Raw genomic sequence first — 21,244 nt, 5'->3', positions numbered from 1 at the left:
CGCATAAATAATAATAATTTATCAATGAAACCATGATTGTGCGTTTCAAACTTAATAACCGTCAGAATGACATGAATTTGTAATAAATTAATTATGAATATATTTAATCAATTATTAATTTATTACATATACATCATTAATTAGATTTTAATATTTGTGCCGTTCGCAGATCAAGGTGATTAACTTTGATCTACTTTTCGAATATTTACAAATTTCATTATTAAAATACTTCAGAGACTGATCGATAAAGTGATTTCATTAAAATTTATTTTACAGGGTTAATAACTTCGATGAACGAATGACTCATTTGTTTCAGTAGCAGTCTTCACAGCTACAATAGTTTATTAACCCCCTGCCTTAGAATATCGTGTCGGACTCACGGCGAAGACTTCAAACAGAATTTAGCAAATACAAATATCACTGAGTTCTTTTTAGTTCAAATTAAATATTACTTATTCGTTATCAATTGTGGTGCTTCAGAGTACGCATAGACGTAATAATAAATTGTAAACAGTAAAATAGCTCTATCGACTGCAGTTGCGAAATAAATCATAAGGTCGAGTTCACCTCAACACATTGTTTCTGAGCTTCAAAATAATTACAGCATCTAAGACAACTGATGTCGAATAAAAATGGTCAATAGTTTAAATGTTCAATATCTTTTCAACGATGAATTAGTCATTTTTTTTAGATACACATGTAATTCTTCCTCGTGTTGCTTTAATCTTTCGTTAGAATACATTATAGGTACATTTGCACTGCGTTTAACGAGTATATACTTAATTGCTCGACTTTGTTGCATGCACAATAAGAAATTTTTCGAATTAAATTTCAGTTAACAGGATGAACAGTTACTTTTCATGTACAATTTTCCTTTATCTAGGCGTTTTCTAGCTTTCCAGTAATTTCGAATGACGACGAAGGGGTTAAAAATGGCACTGAGGAAAATACAATCGGATGAAAAATGTAGTATCAAGCTCTGTCGCGACAGGAGCACGTATCTAATAAGATAAATGTTGTTAACCCTCGCACAGCGAAGGCTTCGCACGGCAGAGTACAATGATACACACCGGTGCGTTAGACAAACTAGCTAACAACGTTTATCTCGTTAGATGTCTCTTGCCCGACTTGCCCAATGTCGGTAGAAATTTTTCTATTTCCTTTCATTTTCCGTTACATATTTGTTGACATTTGATCGTGTCTCTAACAACCGACAGTATCAAATGTGAGGACCAATATTTGGTAATGTTGGACGAATGATAATTAACTCTTTGACCGCTGTAAGCGCGTATATGCGTTCAGCGAAAGCTATAGTTAACTGCTCTCAATATGGAACACGACAATATTTTGGAAAATAAATAGCTTGACGTGTCAGTTACCATGGGAACCACTTCATTAGTAATAGAAAACATATTAACAGTTGGACATTAATTAAGAATTTCCCATTGGACGTGAAGTATTCTTGTGTTTGTTAGTGCGTGAAATTTTCTGAAAGATGAGTCAAATAGTCAAATTTCTGAATATGGATTGACCAACAAATTGTATTTTTTCATGATTTATCATTAAATATGTTTGTTGTTCACTATTCAAAAGCGGTTTGCTGCGAAATTATGTTCTTCTTAGAAGAATTATTATTTTCCTATCGGAATACGTGGATTGTTAATGTGGAACACGTTCCATATTGTGTTCGTTTGTTGTAAAATAGAATAATTCATAACAGAAAGATAATATGCAATTTGAACTTGAATGAATTTGACACGATAGCGCGTTTAACGTGTTAATACGTTCACTGCCGAAGTTTTCGTTCAATGACAGTGATTCGCTGGGATACTGCGACGAACGTTTGAGGTGTTGCCAAAAAAATTATATAATATTGCAGTGAAAAGATAGATTTGTAGGAAAGATGAAACAGGATATGAAGAATTCTTTCACGAAGCACTGAAGGTTCTGTCGTTATTCATAAGTACATGGTGTTCATTTTGAATCTATAAGTTTTTTCTGTTTTAATGGACTTTTGACATACATAGATAAACACTTCTTTTTTGTAGAGAATGACTTACTGCTTTGACCGATATAGAAAATTACACGATTGTACTTGGAAAAGTAATAGTGGTCTACATATCTTTTATAACAAAAATAATGTCACCTAGATACATAGAGGTTCTCTCAAAACAGAAGAAATTGAATTCCAGATATTTTGTAACACTTAACGTGTTTTTTAAAAGTACCACCGTCCAGCAGGTGTATTTATCTACATTAAAACACTTGAAAATGGAAGCTTTAGTTTAAAAGTTCCATTTTTATTTATTTTATAAATAAAATTTGTTTGTATCTCGATTGATTTTATATATTGGTTGTATTTCGATTACTAATAGTAGAGTGAAGTATTAAAGTACAGGTAAAAATATATTTTTGTCGTTTGGAGAAAAGGAATAATTACAGATAAACGCGAGAGTGCCTCATTTGCATACTTGTATATGTATTTTGCTGTGCAATAACTGAACTAAAATATTGTTTCTCATATTGTTCACTGTACTGTACACACTGTTGACGTTTATTCAAATTCAAATCCTTGAAAATACAATAAAAAAAATAGAATTACAATTTTATTACAAAAAATTTAATTTTTTTCAAATTCTATGCATTTGTTTGTATTTTCAAATTTCCTATGAATGCGTAAAAATTTGTAGTGTAATTATGAACAACTAAAATCAATTTCTTTCATCAAACAGTTGTCGGCAATGAAAAAATCTTCCATCGCCAATAATTATTTTTTGTAATCAAAATATTTTAGTTGAAAAAATAGTTGTTATTGTAAGTTAAGGTAGTTTCTGCGTTAAAATATTAATAATTTTGAAATAAGGAAACTAAAACCAATCGTTCTAACTGTTAACGTAGTTATAGTGTTAATAAAGGATTTTAGGTTTGTGAAGTGTTTCAAGGAAATCGCGCGTTCGGTGGTAGGGCTTAGACAGTAATTTATGGTAAGCAAGGCCCTTGAGGAAAATTTGCTGACACCGTTAAGACTTCAGGCTTTAATGTCTAGCCTAGGTTTAAGTCACAGGCAGCCTAAGTACCTGAATCGTGCGTGTGGTCGTGGAACGAACCAGATGCGTCTGTACCACCAACGGGTTCTGAATTAATTTACTCTAATGTATGAATTTTTATCGATATCAGTCAGTAAACATCATAGATCATCAATGCAAACGTTATAGAAATATGATATAATTTAATATACTTTTTATTGTATAGAATGTACAAAGACAACATTATTTCTTTAGAAACGATAACTATTTACATTAAATTTGTGTTCTATGTAAATAGTTTCGAAAGAAAGTATGTTTTTAATTTATATTAAATCACTATTAATGATTTATTATTATTATCAATAATTAGCTCAACATAGAGTTTAAAAGAATTTATATATATATATATAGTTATTCACAAGAATATTCATCTATTCAGTGAAAACCATATTGTTAACTAATAAATTGCCTCGATTAAGAACGGTAGATTAAGTGTTAATTTGGTAAAATGTATTGTACATATAAATACATGGATACTTTCATAAGCAACTAGGGGGTTATCCCATAAATAATGTGTTTTATATTCCTTTTACTTTTAAAAATAAAAATAATCAAAACTGTTTTTAATTTAAAACATTTTCTCCTTTATCACCTATGAATTGTCTATCTATACATTATAATTATTTTGAAAACATTTGTGTGTGCTCATCTTTATTTTTAAAAATAAAAGAAATATAGAAAACCGCATTATTTATGGGATATATGCCTGTAAAATTGTATTTGATATCTTTACCACAAATCTAAGACGATGTTATGAGGAAAGAAAAGAAATACGTTACGCGATACTCTCTGTGTATAACAGAACAGGTGATAGGGAACCTTGCTACAAGAAACTGTGCAATAAATATAAAAAGCACAAGAGTCACTGTAAGAAATTGAAATAATTCTTAATAAAAGTTTGCAGCACCAATTTGTATGGCACTTAACCCATTGATAAAACATTTTTCAGAGACACCATATATAAACCCATATTCGAAATATTTACTGAAATGCATAACAAATTTTATGACACAATTATCTACAATAGTCCAATATTTTATTTTATTCTGCATAACAAAGCAAAGAAACTTAAAATATTTCTGATATAAAGAAATATTCAAAATGTTCTTTCACTGTTCCTTTTTCATTAGAAAAGAAGCTTAATTGATTATTTCGAATTAATGACGGTAACAATAACAATGATGATGATGATGATGATGATGATGACGATGATGATGAGGATGAAGAAGAAGAAGAAAATGATGATGATCATGATGATGATGATGATGATGATGATGATGATGATCATGATGATGATCATGATGATGATGATGATCATGATGATGATGATGATGATGATGATGATGATGGTGATGACGACGATGAGCCTAACGATAATAATGATGACAATGATCAAGAAAAGTAATCATCATTTGTCAGCGGAGAATGCTGTGTACCATGGAGGTTCACGGGCTACCATAAAATACTCGCACTCAAGATCGGAGAGCATAGTTCCCTCTTCGACTTCGCTAAGCATAGAACATTCCCTTCTAGTGCACGTTCAAATTCTCGGACAGTTGTGGTATTCGAATACAGTTGATGGTTTCGTGAAGTATTTAGAGAAATTACGAAAGAAATATTCATATTGTCCAACAAAATGAAAAATGATTTTTAAACGTGATTATTCTGTGGATTTAAACTGTACCTGTGTGTGTTTCACCGTGGTTGACTGTGAAATTTTGAAGCTGGTAAGTCGTTGATACGTGTGCAATGTTTGTTGATATGAAGTTATAAATTGTATAACTGCGGATGTCCATTATGTGTCGATTATATGGAAACGAGATTTTAAATAGTAATGTGGTTTCAGTCATTTGTTTGAGGTTTCTCAAAGACACTTGACAGTTGAATGTCTTAATAAGTTCTTATTATGTGTGTTTCATCGTCGTTCGCTGTGAAATTTTAAAAAAGTCGTTGATACGTGTGAAATGTTTGTTCATATGGAATTATAAATTGTATGACTGAGATGTCCATTGTGTATTCATTATTTGGAAAATGCTTGACAATCGAGTGTTCTTATTAATGAAATTATTATTTTTGACATTTGGATTCAATGCACGATTTTGTATATTTAATATGGCGTTAAATTAAATTTGAATTCCTCCTTTGAATGTCGTTTCCAAGTTCAGTGTTTCTTACTTGTGTTTCTCACAAGAGTGGTTATAGTGAAGTTCTGAAATTTTTTGGTGGTGATTTTACATCTTGAATTAAATGTTTTTATCAGAATAACAGAGAAATTATTGGGAAATGATTTGGAGTTAAAATAAATTATTAAAACATAGAGACATTGACAGATAAAAATATTGAAACTCATATGATAAATAATGCCTTACAGGCATTACATTTTTCCAATTGCTATTTCGAGATAATTAAAAGATATTCATAATAAGAGAAACTGTTATGAATCTATTTACAGATACTGAGAAAAAACATTAATGTACTTTATTAGAAATATCGTCAGCATATAGTTAATAAAATAAAAATTTATTAAATTCTGTCAAATATTTCACTGTAAACAGTTTTAAATATAATATTATTCATAAGCTAACGTCATAATTAACTTGTGGTTTTAAATTCTTTATCAATGGAGCGTCAAATAAAACGATTTTAATGGGTGTTCAGAAAATTTCTTTTAACCTGATTTTGTCGTGAATCTTCGAGGCAACAGTGATTTTTGTTTATTTATTTAAAACCATCTGCTTAATTGTCAACGTATAGGAAGTCACATACACCACAGTATATAATATATACTTTGATTATTTTGCATATAGTAAATTCTCGAAGTATTCACTACGATTTTACTCTTTGAGACAAAAATCTCGAAACGGAAGGAAAGCATTTTAATTTAAAACACAATTATAATTGATTAAACAAAAAGGCCCTGGATACATTTCTACCAAGCATGTAGATCATTTGAGTAAAATATTTAGAAAATAATTATTTAAATAACATATCACCTTAATTTCCTGGATATTATTTTAAAATAATAATACCTTAATTTATTTGAAGAAACAAATGATTTTACTTTGAATATTTTCATTATTTATGTATCAGGTAAACTAACTGTTTATTTTATTTTGTATCAGATTATTTAATATTTATCTGAGTGCATTAACTAAAACGAAAAATCATTTACAAATAATTGATTTGATTTCGGGATAAAATGAAAGTACCATATTCATGTTATCTCTAAAGTAAATCTAACAAAACGGTTAAAATGATTACCTGTTTCAAATTATTATTAATTATCTTCATTTCAAATATAATTTGCCTGAGCTTTATTTCTATATGGACCTCTACATCACTGGATAATATAATTAATATTACTGAAATGATAAGATAAAATGCAAATAAAAAGCAGGTAATGAAGTCAACATAAGTGATCGAAAGCTTACAGGAGAAATTACCTGAATTGTAATTACAGTTATAATTATTATAATAATTATAGCTTATAGTTATAATTTTAACAGGATCCTATACAATTTATGAAATGTTATTGCAGGATACAGATGGCTAAAGATATATGTAATAATAATCTTAATTCTTTTAATAACCTATAATTTTAAAGATATAAATTATGAATGCAAGAAAATTCAAGACATTAATCTTGAAGTACATAAGAGTCCCATGAAATTGCATTGGCAAAGTGACTTGTCTGTTTTTAGGACTGATTCTGGTTGGAACGAGATATTTTTCCTATTTTATATAATTTTATTGCGGTTACAGCGTGCAAGTTATTGATTGTCATCAACACAGTAAAAAAGTAAAAAATTTAAATACCACGGATGTTAAAGATATTCTTGTTTGTTACGTGGATACTGCTTATTTTCCATATCACCTGGAAATGCATCTTGATTAACATTGCAAAATCTCTATAGTGAAGAACGTTATGCATATTTTAGCATTCTTGAATAAATCAATTTGCAATTTAATATAATTGGATTCTTAAAAAGGTCAAGATAACTTGTATAAAGGTTTGAGCATAGTTTATGGTCGATGGAGAAACAATAAATTATGTGAAGCAAATAATTACTGAAAACAGTGTAACAGTTTATGAAAGCTTCTGAAACATGTACACTCCATATAGAATTTTATTGTGAAGAGTGTTTAAAAATCGGTAAGTAATTTTTCTAGCCAACTTTACGTTTAAAATTCACAAATAAATCTGTTATTATCAAATAATTATTTATTTCTCAATTTCTCTAATTGTGGCAGTCAGCAACAGATCGTTTTTACATTTCTCTGTAATTTTTACGAAACGTAACATACTTCAATATTTACATGTGAGTGACAAACAAAAAGTCCCAAATACATTATATTCCTTGTTTTGGTTTGTAAATTAAGCAGAATTTACATGAAAAATAATTAAATAAACAACTGTCAACCTGTACTCTCTAATTTTTAAGATATTTTTCTAAGAATTATGTTTTTATCAAAATTTCATAAAACTCGGTAAAAATTTACAAAAATCACGTTATAATACTTATTGGAAATATATTTGGAAGAAAGAAACAATCGGTAATTTCTTCATCCTTATTTCCTATTGAAATTTTAACGCAATGACATTGCACTATAAGTACCATTACGTGTTCAAGAAAAAACTAATGAAATTTTCATGTTCAAACAAGCTGTGAATTCATGCAACAAACGATTTCCAACTGTTTGTTTTATCTTACTTAACGTTCAGTTCACTTTGAATATAACATTTACCTTCTTCGAGTTGATAAAAAGTACGTGCACTCCCGTTTAATAATCATAAGGCACTCATCCATTCTGAGAAACTTTCCTGAACACACGATTACCTGCTGCGATTGATTAACTAAATAAACTTTACAAAAATGATATGCAAAAAGTAAAGATTATAGAGATGAAATGTAACAACATCTAGGAAATAGCCTTCACAATCGTACCATTTTAACCTTTTATAGAAAACTGGTTTTTCATAGAAACACTACGAGAGAAATTAGATCAGGAAAATTTAAAAATAGAAGGATTAAAATTACATTTGACCCTTTGGTTTATAATATCAAGTTAGACTCGTAATGAAAACTTTCAAACGATTTCGACAAATCGAAACGTTATTCATTTTCCATGTACGTTTCTTTATTTCTCCGCTAAATTATTAACGGTAAAGTAATTGTATTAAGCATAGTTGTGAAAGAAATCATCGGATAAGGGGTTAATAACACGCATAAGAATTTTCTGTTACGTTCGAAACATCAGATATCCATCGAACAAGGAAATGATAAATATTAGTAATGTTTGCTACCGGAGAATATTTTAGTCGCTGATATATTTTAATACTCGATATGCAATCATTGTCAGAAATATGAATATTATATACAAGTAAAAACCTATCTACCCTATTTCATATTCGTACCCTCTCCCCCATGCGAAAACCGCCAGGGCCAATTTGATTTTCACATAAGCACGAAGGTCGACATATTTGTCAGCTGATAGTGAAATGGTTAATGTGATTAACGTTTCGTAGCGACGAGCATCAATACAATATATTTTACACCAATACGATTATTATGATAAAATGCAAGAACTGTTCGTCGAATAAATAAAAAATGAAAAAGACAATGAAAGATAAAGTTGGACACGAACGAATTAACACACAAAAATCACACAATTTCAGAAGAATCACAATCCACGACAACACATTCACAAGAATTAAAGCGCGATAAAGTGAAATAAAATAAAAAATTATGACATGCGACTTTCACGTTCATTTTAATAGTCAAAATTGTTGTAAGAACTTTAAAGAAACAAGTAAAACAGTATTATTACTGATAGCACACGTATGGACTTGTTTAACAATTGTCTACCACCGCCTCCAACAGATTTAGGCAAAGGACGATTAATAGCCTACCGGTCGATAACAGAAGTCAACAAAACTTCTATTTATAGGTTACCGGTCGATAAACGCTACCAGTGTAAAGACTATTAATCGGGTACTGGCGAGTAATGTATTAAGTTAGCTATAAAATGGTGAAAAGTTGAATGAAGTCTTTAGATGATGTAGATCAAAATAGACCTAGACATTGCATCCGAGGGCTAGTTTGATAGGATGTGCCGGAGAACAGTGATATAATCGGTTCGAGTTCTTCGAAGCCGATATTATATCGATTCTGAAACAGTTCTATAACTTTATGTTATATTACTTTTCATCACGGGTCCAATTTGATATTATGAAGCAAGGTGCTAAATGTGAGACAGTTGAACAAAATGAACCGATATAATATCAAGAAGAACCGGATATACCTATATACCGAATAACAGTTACGACCTATTTCGGTTCCCCCTAACAGTTTCAAGAACCAAAACCGATACCATAACAGTTTTCAATCTCTTAAAAATGCTTAACGGAAACGAGTAGATGGCTACTGTGCACGAAGAGTAACAACCTAAGTACCTACGTATCTGATCCGCGATGCGTTAAGTGTAAAGGCATTGGTAAAAGAAAGTAAAGGCAGTAATAATTGACAGTACTTACCGGTGATGGTTTCGGCGTCCTTGGTGGTGATCGAGGGAGTAGTAAGCGGATGCGATATTCTGTTCCTAGGAGATCTGAGGGCCTGAAGGGCAGCCTTCGCCGTAGGCGACACTTTAAGTGCGGTGGCCTTCGATCGGATCGAAGCCTCGGGCCCCTTCGGAGCCGCATCCTCAACGGCGGCCAGCTTGGACGCTGTGGCGACGAATGATATCGCCTCCCCGTCCTTTATCACCGATCATGCGTGCATAAAAAACATACCCGATTACTTACATCGACTTTCCACAGCTCATCTAATAGGGTATCATTTCTTTCAGGGACACTCTGAATCCATTCGAGACCGGATCTTTTTTTAAAGACGGTCCCCAAGACTCGAGATCATTGCTTTCGCCATTAGTGTCTTAGCATTTTTTGTAATCCCGACGATCTTGATTGTGGGTTATCCTTTCCAGGGTCTTAGCTTGAACGCACCACACAATGAACAGAACTTTCGTCTGAATTGAAACGACAGTTGTCTGACGAGGAAAGGTTTCGAACTCGGAAATTCGAAAAATTATGAGATTTCGTGAATGTAAGCAGAGTGAATCGAGCCTGATGCATTGCAATCTCTTTTCCGTGCTGAATTTCATTTCGAAGGGGTGAGAACGGTAAGAGATAGTGAAAACGAGTTTAAACAGAAGAAACATTGGTTTATGTCCATGAAATTGCAATATACAATTTTTCAAAAAGTTCAATTTTTTCGAAAGTTTGATTTTGAAAATTGATACCTTTCCTTGTAAGTAGATAGTATGAACACACTCTGATACCTAGGCAGTTGGGATTTCGGATAGTCTAGTACGTTAGGGTACCCGAGCTTCGAGTTCAGTTGGGAGACTTCAAACTTCAAAATTTGGAGTGGAATAGGGCGAGATACACTTGGTAATAATACTGTACTTATACTATGGAACTTTGTGTACTTTTTGTATAGGAATTCATTTCAGTGAATTCTATGAGATCAGAGATGAAGAAGAAAGGTGTATTAAGTATTTAATTGATATGTGCTGGTAGGAGGTCACTTGATGGCTAGACTCAGGAACTTTTAATCTGTTATTTCCTAATTCCTACTATTTCCGATCACTAATTTGCTATTTGCTAATACAGTTATATGTGACCAATCAAAAATATAAACTAGAAAGACTCCCCTGACTCCTGTGCCGTTCCACTAAGCATCAAGTCATCTTCTAACTGTAATATCAGTGGGACAAACATGGCTGCCTCAGCTAGATTGAACACCAGTAGTTTAAACGTAGTCGATCAGTGTACAAGCTACTTACTGGTCAAATTGGTTAACTGGATACAACGAAAAGTAGAGAAAAGTGATACAATAGTATATATTTCAAGAATTGTAAAATTCTTGTAAAAAAAATAAATGTAAAAAATTAAGAGTCAATCAAGTACTTTAATAATAAAGTTGTTTAAAATTCAAGGAATAATAAAAGGCTTTAAAACAGGTAAAATCTAATCAGCCCCTGGAATTTGAATAATTTTTATTCGAATATCTGTAATAATTAACACTATTCACAGGAAGGAATTATTTATTATTGCATCGCGGTCATATAATAATTTACTTTATTTTATTAGTATATTGCATAGTAGTAGAAGTAGTAATTAGTAGAATGCATAAATGTAAACTACAGTACCAAAATGAATGGAAAGTAGAATATTATAATTTTAACATCACTGTAGATATTTTAATTCGGTGCTACAGATCAATCTTTATCAATTTACTGTCAGAACAACAGACATTTAAATCAGCAACGTCGTTCGATGGAAAGAAGCATAATGGGAGCCGCGACCGTAGACACTACATACTAATTATAGCACCGTTGCAAGCATGTTAATTTATCAGAAAAGCAACACACTTGTAATTAATATACACTGAACTAGCTACCATTCGTTCACAAAATTCTACGATGTTCACTCACTGGCTAGGTACCCAAAACTGACCCTTTCTTTCTATTCCTCAAACGTACTCATATTCTCTTTCTCTTTCTCTCGCTCTGGCCAGGCGAACTTATCTTTTACCGAAGGTCCCACCCCTGTAACAACAAACCGAGGCCCATGCACTCGAAACGGTCCGTTCTGTTCCAAACGCTTCTCATTCACGCCCAAAACTTCCAAACTTCGCTGTAGGTACTCCCATACAGTCACGGTTTCATTTACGACGTACTCTCTGACTCACGACAAATTTTTAGTTCCATAAAAACTCATACAATTGCATGTGAAAATCATAGAAATATTGATAAACCGTTTTTTTAAATGACAGAGGTCTATTTTTGGAGAAAAACGAGATAGTCAGTTTCCGTAGGATATAGTTATCCTGTTTATACATTTACAATCATACAGTTAATGGTGTATGATATTCTTATAAATTAATCAAAAGAAGTTTAAAATGTTATCGCTAGAATGTTTTCTTTGACAGTGGAATAAGTATATTTTTAACTGAAAAACCATTTATCTACTTTAAGAATTTTATTAATTGTTATTGCAGAATAAAATGTAATAAATGTACGGTTTTAAAGAGTTAAATATGAAATGATTTGAAAAATAAATAGTTTCACTTGAACACTATAATGAATATGCAAGGAAACCAAAAAGAATCTATTGTTTTTTATATATATTATATATTTTTATATGTAATAGTATTAATATAATATAATGAAATATTCAATAAGACAAGTATCGACTTAAGGAGCACTTTATTTGAATTAAAATCATGACGTACTTCAAAGATTTGAGCAATGGTCTATATGTACCTAGGCAATACACACAAAGCAACAGGTGAGAGAAACCTTAAGGCGAAATTCTTCTTCATGACGTAAAATGAAAGTGAAAAGGAAAAAAAATTACCATATTGGCTTTGTTCCCAAGTTACTAATAATTAGAAGTCGTTACTGCCTTTGAATTGATGAGCCGCACGTGCGCCACTACTGATCGTTAATAATTTGAAAACCAATGTGTTATACTTTCATGGACCTGCGATGATCAAGCGCCATTTTAGACCAATCTTGAGTATTTTTCTCTAAAATAAAAAATGAAGAGAAATAAATTTCCCTTTTACTCCAGTTTCTATAAAACAATTTTAAAAAATAGAAATTTGCGTAAAGATCAGTTCATAACTGCATAATTGTAAGTACGATTGTATTTAAAACTTTAATTATCTTAAATTTACTATCTTGTATCTAAAACTTGAATTATTTTAAACAAAATTTATTAAATCTACAAGCAATCAAAGTCAAATGATGCAGTTCTCATTGCTCTTCTAGCATTAACTGAAAAATTTCTTCAAAATTCACTTTAAATACTAAAATTGAAAAATTTTGTGTTTCATCATTTCATAGTATAGGTACAATTAATACAATTCTCTTGTTTGCAAGTAGTCGTCAATAATGCAGATAATACAACGGATGACGTCATTATGACATAATGATGCGATGCATTCAACGAAGCGTTAGGTATCTTTCCTCTTTCACGTGAAAACTTTGCACTTACAGCATTTCCTACAAATACACCTCAATTAGCCGAGCAAAAAAAAATTGGAAGTTTTTGTCCCTGTGAAAGAGCTCGTAAAAATGTGAAAGAAATTGATGTTTTTGTCTCCCCACATTTAAAGAACCTCTTAAATTTCCTCTCACCTGTTGCCCAACACTATGAATATGGAAGTGCCTACGAGACAGCTGAATGTTCACTCACATACATGTACACACAAGCTTGCGAATATATCATACCTCTTTATCGTGTATTTTCCTTCAGAAATCTATGATTCACGAACACCAATTTTGTTCCCTGCGACTACGTTAGCTACCGGTGAAATGGGAACGCAAATGCACGCTGTTTCCACGAAGTTCATTTCAGTATCATGCTTTCGTGACGACTAAGTATTTCGTACTGGAAGTAAGAGCTGTATAACGATCTTATCCGTTTAATATCTTGCTCGGATTACAGTTTTCTCCTTAGACATGCAGATCTTGTAAATAATAAATGTTACGTTCTTGTCAAATTTGGTCGAATTATTAATTTGAATATTATTCTTTTGTCTATTTCAATGTAACAAGTCTCATAATAGTCTATAGAGTTAGTAATGTACTTTATTCAGAGATCAAGGCATCTTATGGAACGTAAATAAAATGGACTTTATCAACAATTGATTGGTGCAATCAAAACTTCATGTAAGTTTGGGCATTTCGTATTAAATTAATTCGTATGAACATATTAGTTTGTAGTTGTGCTGTGTCTATAGGTGGCGTTAGTTCAATAAATCGCGATATTTGTAATAAATCGAATATTTCTGTTGTAAGAATGTTTCATGAAATTTGTGTAAATTATATTTCCTTTGTATCGATAATTAGAAATGTTACAAGAAAAAATTAAATTGTCTGGAAGGAAGTATGTTTCTAAGATGTTTGTTAACAAGCAGCTGATATTAGCAGATAATGGTTCTGCTGTTGTCTGACAATTTTTTAATATATATAAATTTAGAAATAAAGTCTAGAATTATAAATAAAAATTTACTGTATGGAATGAACTAAACATTTTTTCGATTTACATTGCTACTAAAAGGATGTGAACACTTCCATAATTCTTGTAGCTACCTGGAAAAAATATCAAACCTCCAATAAATCTAATTAAACTTTCTAAATATTTAATAAATCATTAAATATCTCATTGATATTAAATAAGAAAATTGTTATATCACTTTCTCATCTGCATATCCACCATATGCTTGTATAACCGTGTTTACAAGTCACGGTATTCTAGTTATTCATTTTCCATTGTTTGTATTGGTCTAGAGGAGACGGAAGACCGCATTACAACGATGTTATCAACGTAAAATGAAAGAAGAAAGCCTTAGAAACCGCCTAGACGCAGCACAATACAAGGCAGTGTTAGATACATCAGATAGTAACTTTTATTTGCTTAACCCTTTCGTTCTTATTGTATATACATGGTTACATATATAAAATTATAAAATAAAATATCATTGGCATGTGTTAATTCACATTTAAAAATATGTGATCTTCTTTTGTCTTATTTATATTTCATAACACAAGTTTTACTGTTTACTTAGAATCATCTCGGTAAAACAGAACATAGAATTTATTATCAATAATGATTGAAAAGTAAAATAAAGGTTAGTAAAAAAATAAGAAAATTATGTGATGAGTCATCAAACAGTTTAGGAACCAAAGGATTGAGATGTTCAAATAGTGAAATTGTTCAATTCAATACTATTAGAATACGTTACACGTGAATTTGTAACACCCACTAGGTATTTGTACGAATTCGATATTTTTTAATATATTCAATGTTTTAAAACAGTCAATTTAAGATACAGTTATTAATGTCACAATCTCATCCTCGCTTCTCATGTTTCTCAAATGCTTGTGAAATCTTAATAATTTTTCGCAGAAATCCTGATAACGAATAGGATACAATGTCATTAATCTTCAAGGAAGTTGTCACTGCAATTCTTAAGAAAAACGATTGACTAAGTATCAGACATTGCTTCAGAGAATGACGGAGAATTGTAAGTATTGGAATTAAAAAAAAGTTAAAAACAAGCACTGAAAATATTGTTCAAATTTTATTGTTTCTATACTAAAAATTGTATGAAGACATTGTAAGCTTCAAAGATACTGAAATTTGTTTCGTTGGACATTTACTTGAGTAGTAACACGGCTTGGTAACAACTATCGAATTTCGTGCAAGGACGAGACATTGCTGGAATGTGCAAAAGAACAAACTCAGTCTATTAATACAGAAAAGTGTAGTACATATGGTCGCTTTCGGTGAACCGTGCTCATCTACCAAGTTCGCACCAATATTCAACCGCTACGTTCTGGAATAAACCTCAGCGAGAAAGTTTCATTACTGGAGGCAATACGTTCAGAACACTAATACGAACAAACATACCTAAATATTAATTAAACGTCATTATTTCCAATTACATGCAAGCATTCTGTACATTTCTTTTTATCGTTTTTGTCTGTAGATTAAACAAACATTAATACAATAATATCAATTAGATTTAATTATTTTATATCATATGCAATCATTGTTAACATTTATTGTTATTCTGTCTGTTTGTAAATCAAACAAACACAATAAAATAATAATTAAATTTAATTATTTTAAACTACTTAGAAGCACTATTTACAGTCTCTTTACTGTGATCGCTTGCAGATCAAATAAACATCAATAATATCTGCAATGTTCACACATAATCTAATTGTTTTAAATTATGAATATTATAAATAATTTAACATGCGTTTAAATAAAACAAGAATTTGTTTGAATCATTGAACATATTCTAGAAATTAAAAGCAAAACGAAAACTTTCTTCTTTTCGGATAAAATTTGTATCTCCCTCTTTCCCGAATTAATTAAATCTTTTATTTAAACTTTCAAAGTGATCTTTTGATAATAGTTAATTTAATTATTCGAAAATAGAACGAGAATTTTACTGCAACAATTATTCATCGAATACAAACAGTATTTGATTAGATTCTGTCGTACGACTGTACTTTTAATTTTACTCGTTTCATTGTTATTGTAACTGAAATGCACCAAAAATTCGTAAAAATTATTAGATTGTCAGTCCCGTATCATAAACAAAACAGTAAAAAGATACGCGCAACAAATCGAACTTTCACAAATCGTACTGCACAATAGAATTATATATCTGTGATTTTACTACTAGCCTTCACAAGAAGATACTTCCATAAAATATTTTTCAAAACTTTCCTAGAGATTTTATCGCACCTTGTTATCATGGCGCGATAAGAATGAAATGAGCAAATATCACCTTCAATTGCTGCAACGATGTGACGATATCAAGTACCCGCTACGTAATTTAACTGATTCATCTCCGACGTATAAACGGTTCTGGTTATTTCCGGTTATTTTTATGAAAGCTTAATTGAAAAGACCATTTTCAGGATGTCGAAGGTAAAACAATAAGGCAATGACCGACAGTTTTCAATGACATAAAGAACTGAACTTTAACCCCTTCAGACTCGGCGTCTGTGTTTAACCCTTTCGTCCCGGAAAACATACCTTATACTATATCTATAATGTTACTCCTAATGCACATATGCATTCAATAATTTATAATATTTTCGTAGTTCCAGCATACCGTGTGTATCGAAAGTTCTGGTACAGACAGTTAGACAAACTGAAAAGTGTGATTTTCGCCCTAAAGATCGTAAGTATTTCATTTTTAACAAGAAGAAACTATAACGAATTCAATTACAATGCCAACAACTACAAAAGAATTTAACTTTTTCATTAGTTATTCGGTTATTCATTGATTTCCGAAATTTTCCTGCTCCCGATTTCGGAAATATGGCTGTAAGAAAAACGGCTAGAAGCGTTTGAAAAGGTTCAAATTGTCGAGTATAGTTGACACTAAAATATAAATAACGATTTTTTTGTACTTACACGAAATTGTCATTTTCAAGAAGCCTTTAATGAAACTATTAAGTAAGATACTTTAAAAGTAGTATAATCACGCGAACGTCCATTTAACAAATACATTTTTCCGGTTTGCTAGGTATACGTGACACAAAGCAGAGCATCAAGTGCAACTGATCCTTCCAGAAAGACTCGAGGAAGACGAACCAACGTGTCGAAACTATATTGTCTATCACAGGTATTTATGCGAACAGCTGCAGTTTATTATTACTAAACTGCAGATCTTTATGCAAATTAACATTTTTAAGAATGTATTTGGAAAACAACATTATGATAGAAAATTGTTTTCCCTAAGGAACGTCATAAGAATCAATCACTATACTTTGGATATTTTAAACATTTTTTATTATCGTACGCATTCTTTACTCCTAACTTGTACAAAAATGTCGATGGCTTATACAAAATTTATTTCATCACATAATGACAATCTGCTAATTTCGAAGAATATATGGTATCTTTTCTAGACTACTACGTATAATACCGAAGACGATGAATTATTGTTTATCAGTAATAAATATTGTTTTCAGAAGTACGATCAAAGTCTACGTATTCCATCCTGCGAGATTTATTACGCGTTGTGCAATTATTAAAAGGTCTGCGAAAATATGTTTTTTCAATTTTTCTCATTATTGAAAACAGAATTAATGTGAAGCATTAAAAATCGCACGTCTTATTAGTTTGCAGAATAATTAAATTTTTCAATATTATTCACCAATATTCATTTTTATTGCTTTTAATCGTTGGTTTATGAGCTTTAATTTAATCCTACTACGAGAAAGTCGTGCAAAACTGACTAACAAACATTTTTATACAATAAATTGGGACTTTCTCGGAAAAAATCAGATAATCATCATAAATTTGTTTCATCGTAAATTAAACGAAAATTATTTATAGTATACGAAGAGTTAAGAGTGTCGTCATGTTTTTCGTTTTCGAGTCCAACTCTGTCATATTATATAATGATCGTTTACAATTTATTTTCGTTATAGCGACATTGTTGCATTGTATAACGTTCTTTAAAATAATCCGCAGTTAAATTCCGTACAATTACTGCAGTAAATATTGTTCTTATGCAATTCATATAGTAAATGCACTGAACAAATGAATAAAATAATAATTTAACTTCTTTAATTTATTTCTTTAAGAAATTTTAAGAAAACAAATCATTTTACTCCTTTAAGAAAAGGAAAATATTCCACCAACGTCGAATCTAATAAAAATGGTATAGAAACGATTGAATTTGGCAAAAATTTCTTTCCTTGAACTCAATTACGTTTTTAACATCTTATCTTATCGATTACCTGACTGGAAGGAAAAACATGCGTGCGTGAATAAGCAAATCTATTCATTCCGGCAACTTTCTTAGACAATTGAATTTGATGATTACTGTTGTCTTTACACAATAACTAAGCTGTTTGTAAATGCAACGAAACCCAAAATTCGTCCTCGATCTTTTTTTATTTTGTTCTAAAATAAGGTATTATTTTATTCATAATATAAGGTAGATAAGCCATTAAACGTGGTCTTATTGTCAGTGTATTAAATATTTCGTTACCGAGTCACTGGTTTCTATATCCTTAGAAAAATATTGAATTACAGTTCACTGTACGATAAAATATTATTCGATCGTTATGATAATAAAACATGCAACAGAGTAAACTGGCGTACGTGAGCGCAGACACGTAACGTCGAAAAAGTTAAATAAAGTGATCATCGTACGACACGCTGGGAAGAATCTTCCTGAAACGAACACCAGTCACAAATACATTGCTCAACTAATTTCAACTAACTGCACTGGGTATTCGAGTAGAAGTTACTTGATTAGACCAGGTAGTATGAAACCAGAGTATTACCTAACACACGTCGAATAATAATGAGCTCTCATTACTCAATTGTACGAATTACTAGACTAGATGTAATTTTCGGTCAACATTTCGTCAATTTACCAGAAAATAAAGATATCAGATTACGAATAATAAATTATTTCATACTATGTCACAGATAATTTGAAAATTTATTATTTCATTAAGAGAATATTCAAAGTTGCACCTGCTCGAGCAAAAGTGAGACGAAAATACCCGAGTAAAATATAGACATATACCTTTTGTACTCATTGATAAATTTTCTGAATATTATTATAAATAAATAGATATTCTGATGCAAAACAAAAAACATTTATTCTATACGTTAGCAATTAACAAACGCAGGAATATAAAATTGTAATGTACACATGCTTTTTTATTCGAGAAAACTTCATCTTGGTATCACTTTGTAATACTATATTTCTCACGTCTATACAAGTTCCCATCTTCCGGTCTCAATTGAACTTCCCATTACATTAGGTGTTCAATAAATAGGCAATAAAGCAAACGTCGTTCGGCGATATTTAAAATTGTTAAACAATAATGTACGCATTACATACTTTAAATCTCTCTAAAACCGACATTACCATAATACCCTTTTTTAAACGAGTCAAGTGGAAACTCAGATTAGTGCGCGTATAAAACAATGTTTATACAAAAACCTAATAAAGTAATATATCCTAAATTCTGCAATATAATGCAATTTTCTTTTCAAATTAAAACAAAAAATTTAATCGTACCTAGTGTACTGTATGTCTGATCAGAATTGACACACCTGCTAGGTTTCAGAAAAAGAAAAATAATATTTGATCGACGATGTATAACCTTTACTTCGTCATTTTTTATTTCACACTAGCAAAAAAGGTGTACTTAGATACATATATAGACGTTACGTACATAATTATTTCGTTCACGTATCGCATACATGTATTTGTCTCGTTAAAAACGTGGTAAATACGCGCCTGCGGCGATGCGTATTCATCGCGTCAATTCTTTAAATAAGCTGAACCAATCGCAAGAATTACATTATAATATGAAATGTGTTAATTCTTTACAATTTAAAACACGACTCTAAAGAACTCTTTTTTCTATACTTTTGTAAGTTTCTGAAAATTCTTGTGGCTCAACGTTTTTTCTAAATATCTCGATATTTATAAACGAGTGGATTTGTCGAATGTTGGTATACATGAGTCATTTTAGAAATCCCTCTGGTGATCGTGAATTGTGTTCACAGAAAACATGAACATATAAAAAGATGATTTCACATCTACGAAATAATCATCTTCTCTAACGGAACGCATCAATTTGACGCATATTGAGTTTTACAAACGTCATTTGGCAAATAATTAAGTCGATTTTGATTAACGCAATTAGGTACACGAGTATATATCTTAATTTTCTATCTCTCAATCTCCGAAATTCAAGATTTAAATTAACTAACATCAATTTTTCTAAGAACAATACAACAAGCTGCACAAGACGTTTGCAAACCCAGTGTTGATATTTTTTAAACGTGTTTTTTTTAATAGAAACAAATGAATTTCTTGTACGTTTTATCCAGTAGATTGCAGGTTTTACAAATTCATAGAGAATACGTACAACAAAACTTTATATTTGCATAAATATGCAGCAATTACTTGTTAAAAGTTACCATTTAGTAATTTGTCTTTCTTACAGTAGAATTTCTAAAACATACTGTATATAATTTTTTCTTCGAAACAAATGGAATTTAAGATTAATAACAACAAAGGGAAAAATGGACAGGAAATAAATAAAGAAATGAAAATGAATAGTAACGTAAATAAAGGAAGAAGTTAAAAATCATTCCCGTTTTTTCGCCGCCAAGTCTGTTTTGCAGTATAACAAAGCTGTGCAATTGTTGTCTCGGACAATCCAATTCCTTGAAGATAATCGACCGACGAACACTTTACAATTTAAATAGTTATACTCTATTTGTGCAGTTATTTGTAATTTTGTATAATTTGGATAAAAAGCTTTATTAGGTGTAAAATGACTAAAACGAATTTTGTAATTAAAACATATATAATTTATACGTAAATCGTGGTTAACAAATTTTTAAAATACTACAGTGATTTATAGTAAAAGTTTCCTTGTAATAAACTATTTTAATATTATCTTTTTATTTGGATAATAAATATTTTTCTTAGGCAATGAATATTTGGAGACAGAGAGAATGAAAAGTATTAAATTTATTTCATTTGTTATTAATTACCATGAACAGTTAAAAGTTC

General features: G+C 30.7%; 1 protein-coding gene and 1 long non-coding RNA gene across 4 annotated transcripts in view; one reads left to right on the top strand and one right to left on the bottom strand.

Annotated features, from left to right (window-relative positions):
• Nucleotides 1-21,244, bottom strand: part of milt (trafficking kinesin-binding protein milt) — an 83,779-nt gene that overhangs the window by 60,225 nt on the left and 2,310 nt on the right. For 2 of the 3 annotated variants that reach the window (XM_031992360.2, XM_031992358.2), the window contains one exon: nucleotides 9,622-9,844. Coding sequence is in view for 1 of the 3 variants with exons in the window: in XM_031992358.2 (XP_031848218.1) it covers nucleotides 9,622-9,844 (223 nt within the window). In the remaining 2 variants the exon portion in view is untranslated. Of the gene's footprint in view, nucleotides 1-9,621; nucleotides 9,845-13,292; nucleotides 13,312-21,244 lie in introns of those variants that run through there. The other variant, XM_031992363.2, reaches the window with a different exon arrangement.
• LOC116433825 (uncharacterized) lies at nucleotides 16,479-17,513 on the top strand. The gene is made up of 3 exons (XR_013000135.1): nucleotides 16,479-16,605; nucleotides 16,782-16,861; nucleotides 17,210-17,513. It is a non-coding gene; the product is annotated as an uncharacterized LOC116433825 (long non-coding RNA).

This window comes from Nomia melanderi, chromosome 14 (assembly GCF_051020985.1).
Source record: "Nomia melanderi isolate GNS246 chromosome 14, iyNomMela1, whole genome shotgun sequence".
In the NCBI taxonomy this organism is placed as follows: domain Eukaryota; kingdom Metazoa; phylum Arthropoda; class Insecta; order Hymenoptera; family Halictidae; genus Nomia; species Nomia melanderi.
Note: the sequence above shows the minus strand (reverse complement) of the source record. Positions and strands in the feature narration are given on the sequence as shown.